The sequence below is a fragment of the Lynx rufus genome, unplaced genomic scaffold, assembly GCF_022079265.1.
Source record: "Lynx rufus isolate CCGP_SWC_20201006 ecotype Redwood Valley unplaced genomic scaffold, mLynRuf1.p SCAF_17, whole genome shotgun sequence".
NCBI classification, from domain to species: domain Eukaryota; kingdom Metazoa; phylum Chordata; class Mammalia; order Carnivora; family Felidae; genus Lynx; species Lynx rufus.
The window spans coordinates 2,029,308-2,039,048 of NW_025814831.1; the positions used below are offsets into that span (position 1 = coordinate 2,029,308).

Sequence of the window (9,741 nt, forward strand, 5' to 3'; positions counted from 1 at the left end):
ACATGAAGGTCCCCCAGGTGGACATCAAAGGGCCCAAGGTGGACCTGAAGGGCCCAAAAGGGGAGGTGAGTGCGCCCGACGTGGATGTGACCCTGCCCAGCGCAGACGTGGACGTCCAGGCACCCACGGCCAAGTTGGAGGGTGACGTCACCCTGGGAGACAAGGAGGTGGCCGCTAGAGACAGCAAGTTCAAAATGCCCAAGTTCAAGATGCCATCTTTCGGTGCCTCGGCGCCAAGCAAGTCCTTGGAGGCCGCGGTGGACGTGTCCCTGCCCAAGATCCAGGCGGAAGTGTCCCTGCCTTCCATGGAAGCTGAGGTCAAGACCAGTGATGTGACCGTTGAGCTGCCATCTGCCGACCTAGAGGTCAAGACTGCCATGGTGGGCATGAAGCTTCCAGAAGGCCACATCCCTGAAGGGGAGCTCCAGGAACCCTCGGCAGGAGCCGGAGTCAAAGGGCACCTGCCCAAGGTGCACATGCCCAGCATGAAGATGCCCAAAGTGGACTTTAAGGCCCCCCAGGTGGACATCAAGGCGCCCAAGTTGGACATCAAAGGGCCCAAGGTGGACCTGAAGGGCCCCAAGGGGGAGGTGAGCGCCCCTGACGTGGAAGTGACCCTGCCCAGTGTGCAGATGGACGTCCAGGGACCCACTGCCAAGCTGGAGGGTGACGTTACCCTGGGAGACAAGGAGGTGGCCGCTAGAGACAGCAAGTTCAAAATGCCCAAGTTCAAGATGCCTTCCTTCGGTGCCTCGGCGCCAAGCAAGTCCTTGGAGGCCGCGGTGGACGTTTCCGTGCCCAAGATCCAGGCGGAAGCGTCCCTGCCTTCCATGGAAGCTGAGGTGAAGACCAGTGATGTGACCGTTGAGCTGCCATCTGCTGACCTAGAACTCAAGACTTCCACGGTGGGCCAGAAGCTCCCTGATGTTCAGGTGCCCGAGGGAGAGCTCCAGGAGCCCTCAGCAGGAGCCGGGTTCAAAGGGCACCTGCCCAAGGTGCACATGCCCAGCATCAAGATGCCCAAAGTGGACATCAAAGCCCCCCAGGTGGACATCAAGGGGCCCAAAGTGGATATCAAAGGACCCAAAGGGGAGGTGAGCGCCCCTGACGTGGATGTGACCCTGCCCAGTGTGGAGATGGATGTCCAGGCACCCACGGCCAAGTTGGAGGCTGACGTTACCCTGGGAGACAAGGAGGTGACCGCTAGAGACAGCAAGTTCAAAATGCCCAAGTTCAAGATGCCATCCTTTGGTGCCTCGGCGCCAAGCAAGTCCTTGGATGCCGCGGTGGACGTGTCCCTGCCCAAGATCCAGGCGGAAGCGTCCCTGCCCTCCATGGAAGCTGAGGTCAAGACCAGTGATGTGACCGTTGAGCTGCCATCTGCCGACCTAGAGGTCAAGACTGCCATGGTGAGCATGAAGCTTCCAGAAGGCCACATCCCTGAAGGGGAGCTCCAGGAACCTTCAGCAGGAGCCGGAGTCAAAGGGCACCTGCCCAAGGTGCACATGCCCAGCATGAAGATGCCCAAAGTGGACTTTAAGGCACCCCAAGTGGACATCAAGGGGCCCAAGTTCGACATGAAGGTCCCCCAGGTGGACATCAAAGGGCCCAAGGTGGACCTGAAGGGCCCAAAAGGGGAGGTGAGTGCGCCCGACGTGGATGTGACCCTGCCCAGCGCAGACGTGGACGTCCAGGCACCCACGGCCAAGTTGGAGGGTGACGTCACCCTGGGAGACAAGGAGGTGGCCGCTAGAGACAGCAAGTTCAAAATGCCCAAGTTCAAGATGCCATCTTTCGGTGCCTCGGCGCCAAGCAAGTCCTTGGAGGCCGCGGTGGACGTGTCCCTGCCCAAGATCCAGGCGGAAGTGTCCCTGCCTTCCATGGAAGCTGAGGTCAAGACCACTGATGTGACCGTTGAGCTGCCATCTGCCGACCTAGAGGTCAAGACTGCCATGGTGGGCATGAAGCTTCCAGAAGGCCAAATCCCTGAAGGGGAGCTCCAGGAACCCTCGGCAGGAGCCGGAGTCAAAGGGCACCTGCCCAAGGTGCACATGCCCAGCATGAAGATGCCCAAAGTGGACTTTAAGGCCCCCCAGGTGGACATCAAGGCGCCCAAGTTGGACATCAAAGGGCCCAAGGTGGACCTGAAGGGCCCCAAGGGGGAGGTGAGCGCCCCTGACGTGGAAGTGACCCTGCCCAGTGTGCAGATGGACGTCCAGGGACCCACTGCCAAGCTGGAGGGTGACGTTACCCTGGGAGACAAGGAGGTGGCCGCTAGAGACAGCAAGTTCAAAATGCCCAAGTTCAAGATGCCTTCCTTCGGTGCCTCGGCGCCAAGCAAGTCCTTGGAGGCCGCGGTGGACGTTTCCGTGCCCAAGATCCAGGCGGAAGCGTCCCTGCCTTCCATGGAAGCTGAGGTGAAGACCAGTGATGTGACCGTTGAGCTGCCATCTGCTGACCTAGAACTCAAGACTTCCACGGTGGGCCAGAAGCTCCCTGATGTTCAGGTGCCCGAGGGAGAGCTCCAGGAGCCCTCAGCAGGAGCCGGGTTCAAAGGGCACCTGCCCAAGGTGCACATGCCCAGCATCAAGATGCCCAAAGTGGACATCAAAGCCCCCCAGGTGGACATCAAGGGGCCCAAAGTGGATATCAAAGGACCCAAAGGGGAGGTGAGCGCCCCTGACGTGGATGTGACCCTGCCCAGTGTGGAGATGGATGTCCAGGCACCCACGGCCAAGTTGGAGGCTGACGTTACCCTGGGAGACAAGGAGGTGACCGCTAGAGACAGCAAGTTCAAAATGCCCAAGTTCAAGATGCCATCCTTTGGTGCCTCGGCGCCAAGCAAGTCCTTGGATGCCGCGGTGGACGTGTCCCTGCCCAAGATCCAGGCGGAAGCGTCCCTGCCCTCCATGGAAGCTGAGGTCAAGACCAGTGATGTGACCGTTGAGCTGCCATCTGCCGACCTAGAGGTCAAGACTGCCATGGTGGGCATGAAGCTTCCAGAAGGCCACATCCCTGAAGGGGAGCTCCAGGAACCTTCAGCAGGAGCCGGAGTCAAAGGGCACCTGCCCAAGGTGCACATGCCCAGCATGAAGATGCCCAAAGTGGACTTTAAGGCACCCCAAGTGGACATCAAGGGGCCCAAGTTCGACATGAAGGTCCCCCAGGTGGACATCAAAGGGCCCAAGGTGGACCTGAAGGGCCCAAAAGGGGAGGTGAGTGCGCCCGACGTGGATGTGACCCTGCCCAGCGCAGACGTGGACGTCCAGGCACCCACGGCCAAGTTGGAGGGTGACGTCACCCTGGGAGACAAGGAGGTGGCCGCTAGAGACAGCAAGTTCAAAATGCCCAAGTTCAAGATGCCATCTTTCGGTGCCTCGGCGCCAAGCAAGTCCTTGGAGGCCGCGGTGGACGTGTCCCTGCCCAAGATCCAGGCGGAAGTGTCCCTGCCTTCCATGGAAGCTGAGGTCAAGACCAGTGATGTGACCGTTGAGCTGCCATCTGCCGACCTAGAGGTCAAGACTGCCATGGTGGGCATGAAGCTTCCAGAAGGCCAAATCCCTGAAGGGGAGCTCCAGGAACCCTCGGCAGGAGCCGGAGTCAAAGGGCACCTGCCCAAGGTGCACATGCCCAGCATGAAGATGCCCAAAGTGGACTTTAAGGCCCCCCAGGTGGACATCAAGGCGCCCAAGTTGGACATCAAAGGGCCCAAGGTGGACCTGAAGGGCCCCAAGGGGGAGGTGAGCACCCCTGACGTGGAAGTGACCCTGCCCAGTGTGCAGATGGACGTCCAGGGACCCACTGCCAAGCTGGAGGGTGACGTTACCCTGGGAGACAAGGAGGTGGCCGCTAGAGACAGCAAGTTCAAAATGCCCAAGTTCAAGATGCCTTCCTTCGGTGCCTCGGCGCCAAGCAAGTCCTTGGAGGCCGCGGTGGACGTTTCCGTGCCCAAGATCCAGGCGGAAGCGTCCCTGCCTTCCATGGAAGCTGAGGTGAAGACCAGTGATGTGACCGTTGAGCTGCCATCTGCTGACCTAGAACTCAAGACTTCCACGGTGGGCCAGAAGCTCCCTGATGTTCAGGTGCCCGAGGGAGAGCTCCAGGAGCCCTCAGCAGGAGCCGGGTTCAAAGGGCACCTGCCCAAGGTGCACATGCCCAGCATCAAGATGCCCAAAGTGGACATCAAAGCCCCCCAGGTGGACATCAAGGGGCCCAAAGTGGATATCAAAGGACCCAAAGGGGAGGTGAGCGCCCCTGACGTGGATGTGACCCTGCCCAGTGTGGAGATGGATGTCCAGGCACCCACGGCCAAGTTGGAGGCTGACGTTACCCTGGGAGACAAGGAGGTGACCGCTAGAGACAGCAAGTTCAAAATGCCCAAGTTCAAGATGCCATCCTTTGGTGCCTCGGCGCCAAGCAAGTCCTTGGATGCCGCGGTGGACGTGTCCCTGCCCAAGATCCAGGCGGAAGCGTCCCTGCCCTCCATGGAAGCTGAGGTCAAGACCAGTGATGTGACCGTTGAGCTGCCATCTGCCGACCTAGAGGTCAAGACTGCCATGGTGGGCATGAAGCTTCCAGAAGGCCACATCCCTGAAGGGGAGCTCCAGGAACCCTCGGCAGGAGCCGGAGTCAAAGGGCACCTGCCCAAGGTGCACATGCCCAGCATGAAGATGCCCAAAGTGGACTTTAAGTCACCCCAAGTGGACATCAAGGGGCCCAAGTTCGACATGAAGGTCCCCCAGGTGGACATCAAAGGGCCCAAGGTGGACCTGAAGGGCCCAAAAGGGGAGGTGAGTGCGCCCGACGTGGATGTGACCCTGCCCAGCGCAGACGTGGACGTCCAGGCACCCACGGCCAAGTTGGAGGGTGACGTTACCCTGGGAGACAAGGAGGTGGCCGCTAAAGACAGCAAGTTCAAAATGCCCAAGTTCAAGATGCCATCTTTCGGTGCCTCGGCGCCAAGCAAGTCCTTGGAGGCCACGGTGGACGTGTCCCTGCCCAAGATCCAGGCGGAAGTGTCCCTGCCTTCCATGGAAGCTGAGGTCAAGACCAGTGATGTGACCGTTGAGCTGCCATCTGCCGACCTAGAGGTCAAGACTGCCATGGTGGGCATGAAGCTTCCAGAAGGCCAAATCCCTGAAGGGGAGCTCCAGGAACCCTCGGCAGGAGCCGGAGTCAAAGGGCACCTGCCCAAGGTGCACATGCCCAGCATGAAGATGCCCAAAGTGGACTTTAAGGCCCCCCAGGTGGACATCAAGGCGCCCAAGTTGGACATCAAAGGACCCAAGGTGGACCTGAAGGGCCCCAAGGGGGAGGTGAGCACCCCTGACGTGGAAGTGACCCTGCCCAGTGTGCAGATGGACGTCCAGGGACCCACTGCCAAGCTGGAGGGTGACGTTACCCTGGGAGACAAGGAGGTGGCCGCTAGAGACAGCAAGTTCAAAATGCCCAAGTTCAAGATGCCATCTTTCGGTGCCTCGGCGCCAAGCAAGTCCTTGGAAGCCGCGGTGGACGTTTCCGTGCCCAAGATCCAGGCGGAAGCCTCCCTGCCCTCCATGGAAGCTGAGGTCAAGTCCAGTGATGTGACCGTTGAGCTGCCATCTCCTGACCTAGAACCCAAGACTGCCATCGTAGCCGACAAGCTCCCAGAGATCGAAATGCCCGAGGGGGAGCCCCAGGAACCCTCGGCAGGAGCCGGACTCAAAGGGCACGTGCCCAAGGCGCACATGCCCAGCGTGAAGATGCCCAAAGTGGACTTTACGGCGCCCCAGTTGGACATCAAGGGCCCCAAGTTGGACGTGAAGACCGTCGGAGGGGAGTTGAGGGCCCCCGACTTGGATGTGACCCTGCCCAGCGTGGACGTGGACGCCCGGTCTCCCAGGACTAAGTCAGATGTGGATATGTCCTCTCGGAACCTGGAACTGTTTTCTAAAGGAAGCAAGTTGAAGGTTCCTAAAATCAACATTTCTTCTTCTGGTCACCCCAGTAGTAAGTCCTCTCTGGTCTCTCCACCTGTCGAGGGAATTGCCAAAGATGTTGACCTCAGTCCTTCTTCTGGCCCCATGCATCCCGTCGTACGTGCTCGTGATGAGGATGCCGTCACAGTCAAAGGTGACGCAGGTCTCTCAGTTGGGAAAGATGGAGGTCGAAGCAAAAGCAAAAAATCCCATTTTAAACTCCCCAAAGTCTTTTCTCCACCTGGGAAAACCCCTAAAGTGTTCTTAGCTTTTGGCGGAGAAGTTGCCGTGCGTTCGCCTCCGAGCGAGTCTGCGCATGGCGGGTCCCCGGGGCTGTCCAGTACTTCTGAAACTTCCCTGCCGGAGTCCCGGCCCGGCTGGCTCAGTGGTCCCCATGGGGATTCCTCTGGCCTCATTCCGGGTGAGGACGTCACACTTACAAAGTACCAGGTGACCATCCCCCGTGACCCCGCCTCCCCCGAGCTGCCCTGTGTAGGCCTGTCTGGGTCCCAGGCGGAGTCTCAGTTGCCCAGCGTGGCCGGTGCCGTGGACTCCCCATCCAGCGAGAATATTCTGCTGTCCCGGCCTGACGGCCACAGTGGCCCAGTGCACACCGTATTTCCTGAATCTTATGGCCGCGTGACTTTTCCTAAATTTCATCGACCAAAGTTCCAACTGTCATCCCCCCAATCAGCAGCTGGCATGGCGGAGCCCGGAGCTGCAGAGGGTGTCCCCGCCCTGTCCCCTCCCCTCCCTGAGTGGGGACCGCACTCCTCGGCCAGGGAAGCCACGGCGTTCCCCTTGCCAGGCAGTCAGTTGCCGTCTGCAGGTGTCTCTGTGTCCACGGTGGCAGAGGGACATGTGGGCACCGCGGGGACATCAGCAGTGGCTGGAGGGGAAGCCCCAGCCGGAGACGCGGAGCCTGAGGGGAGGGGCGGTCCTGTGAGAGCACCAAGAGTCAAGCTTCCCTCTTTCCGCTGGTCCCCCAAAAAGGGGGCGGAGTCCAAAGCAGCCCCCGGAGCCGCCCCGCCACCGGGGGTTTCCCTGCCACCAGCAGCAGCAGCAGGTGAAGATGTGAGTCTTGGGCAGGAGGGAGAGAAGGGGGTGGTCAGAGCACCCGCCCTCGCCCTACTGAAGGTCTCACCTCCCACAATGACGGCTTCCACAGGAGGGGCCGGCGGAAGTGGCGGGGGCGGGGGTGCAGGTGCAGCAGCTGGGCCCCCAGAAGGAGCGGACGCGACCCTCCACCCCACACAGGCCCACGCTCCCGGCGCCGGCTTCGTCGAAGATGCGCTCAGACCCGCCGAGGCCCCGCCGGAGGCGAGCCTGTCCACCCGTGGCCCGTCCCTTGGAGACAGCAGCAGAGAGCACGGTCTCGGGGACAGCTCGCAAAGCCAGCTTCGTGGGGAGGTGATGGCCCCCTCAACAGAGGTCCCCCTGCAGCCGTCCCGGACAACCCCAGATGCCGCCTCCCCCACGGAGGGGAGCCCAGCGCGGGAGGCGCCAGCGGGAGTCACCCCGGCCGGCCCCAGGGAGAGCTGGTTTAGAATGCCCGCGCTGCGTCTGCCCAGCTTCAGGCGCCCCTCCAAGGAGAGGCCTGGGTCTGCAGGGCTGGGGGCTCAGGGGCCCGCGCCTGCCACCAGTGCGCCAGGGGAGGGACAGGCACCGGCCACAGTCTGGAGTCAGGGTGTCCCTGTTCCTGAGTCCGAGGAGGAGACGACTAAGTGCCCGCGGCCCCTGGAGGCCGGTGCCGACGTGGGAGCCACTGGCATCGAGGCTTCTCACACAGACGTTCCGCAGAGGAATCTAGACCTTCAGGCCCCTGCTGCCGGCGTGTCCACTCCCGAGGTCAGGGTCCGGCCAGGCGCGGGCTCCCTGCCCCTCCGGGTGTGCGGGACACTCGCAGAGCCCCACGGGCCTCCAGGAGAAGCAGGCCAGCGCCCCCTTGCTGGGACAGCAGCAGCGCAGGGCCCGGCCGGGGGCCCTGAGGAGCCGCCTCCCCAGCCCGAAGGCCCCGTCAGACTGAGGGCCTCCAGTACCGACGTGCCGTCCCAGGTTTCCGTGGTCAACGTGGGTCAAGTCTGGGAGGACTCTGTGCTCACTGTCCAGTTCCCCAAGTTAAAGGTTCCGAGGTTCAGCTTCCCAGCCCCCAGCGCGGAGGCTGACGTTTTCGTGCCCCGTGTCAGAGAGCTGCCGTCCCCGCAGAGCCATCCTGACACTGCCCTGCTCGGGCAAAGCCCCGGCGCCCGGGACGCCGGCGTCCTGAAGGCGCCCGAGGCCGTCTCCTCAGAAGCCGCCCCCATCTGTAAGGTCAGGGTGCACATTCAGAGCGCGGAGGCCGAGAGCAGGCAGGTGGCCGTACAAAGCACGGTGACAGCCATGTACACGGAGCTCTCGGAGCCCCAGGCTCTTCCTGCCCGGATCGTGCGGGAGTCAGAGGTCCCTGCGTCAGAGGCCCAAACGCCTTCCTACGCGTTCTCCTTACTAAAGGGGAGGGTCCCTGAGCCCACCGCTCGGTCGCAGGCACACGCGGTGACTGCGGACCCTGGGCCAAGAGGGCGCCTTCACGAGCCAGCCCCGGGAGCAGGACCTGTTTCTGGAGACCCGCAGCCTGACACCGGAGAGCCCTTTGAAATTCTCTCTCCCGATGGAGACGTGCCGGGAATGCCAGCCTGCCCTTCTGACCTCCACTCTGGCCATGGGCCTGCAGACAGCTGTTCTGACGAGGAGCCCGCGGAAATTCTCGAGTTCCCGCCAGAAGAGGGCCGGGAGGCGGCGGCTGCCCTGGCAGAGGAGGACGGGGCCCCCAGAGCGAAAGCAGAAGGTAAAAGGTCCTCCGGCCTGTTCCGGTTTTGGCTCCCCAGCATCGGGTTTTCTTCCTCTGTCGCCGAGGCCAGCACTGACCCCCAGGCCGACGCCCCGAGGCCCGCTCCGGTCCAGACGCAGCCCGAGGCGCGGCCGCCGCACCCGCAGGAGAGAGCGGGCTGGTTTCGACTGCCCAGGTTGGGCTTCTCCTCGTCTCCCACCAAGAAAAGCAAGAGCGCGGAGGCGGAGGCGGGTCCGGCCGAGCAGCACCTCCAGGAAGAGGCAGGCACCTTCTTTGACGCCCGAGAAAGCTTCTCCCCCGAGGAGCAGGAAGGGGGGGGGTCGGCGGAGGCCGCAGGCTCCGGGGCGATGCTGGCCTCCGCGGCGAGAACCGAGCTGATCCTGTTGGAGGGGGACGGAGCCGCCAGCCGGGCCCCGGAGCCCAGGCCCGGCAGCGAATGAGGGCCGGGCAGGGGAGACCCTTCCCCGGAGGACGGGCGCCCAAACGAAATCCCGAGGCAGAGGCCCCGCCGCGCACGGGGCTCCCGTCCCGCGGCCCACGGGACTGAGGCGCAGGGCGGCGGTGCCCGGACGGACGTGGCCCTCCGGGGCGGGAGCCCTGTGGGGACCCCCGGGGTAGCGGGGCCGCGGAGGGTGTAGAAGTAGTTTCGCTGTCCTGTGGCCCCTGTCTGGTCCCGCCCCGTCTCAGGTGGAGTCTGGCGCCTTCCAGGAAGCCCCCCCCCCACCCCGCCTGCTTGCCTGTCACGAGCTCACTCCCGGCCTCACCCAGGCGAGCTTGGGGCCGACACGCGACACACGCACGCGGGGCAGAGGGAGGTGGCTGCGGGCAGGTGAGCCAGCCGAGGGGGCACCCGTCCGTGCCTGCGCGGCCCCGCGCGGTCCCCGAGCCCCTTCGCGCACACGCCGCCACCAGGCCTCCCGCGGAAGCTCCCTGGCTGTCCCCAGATGGGCAATAAAG

General features: G+C 63.0%; 1 protein-coding gene across 1 annotated transcript in view; it reads left to right on the top strand.

The window, feature by feature from the left end:
- The window catches only part of AHNAK2 (AHNAK nucleoprotein 2), a 29,798-nt gene extending 20,452 nt beyond the window's left edge, over positions 1 to 9,346 (top strand). The window contains exon 9 of the mRNA XM_047079897.1: positions 18 to 9,346. Within this exon, the coding sequence (XP_046935853.1) occupies positions 18 to 9,224 (9,207 nt within the window). The 3' untranslated portion in view covers positions 9,225 to 9,346. The remainder of the gene's footprint in view (positions 1 to 17) is intronic.
- The last annotated feature ends 395 nt before the right edge of the window (positions 9,347 to 9,741 follow it).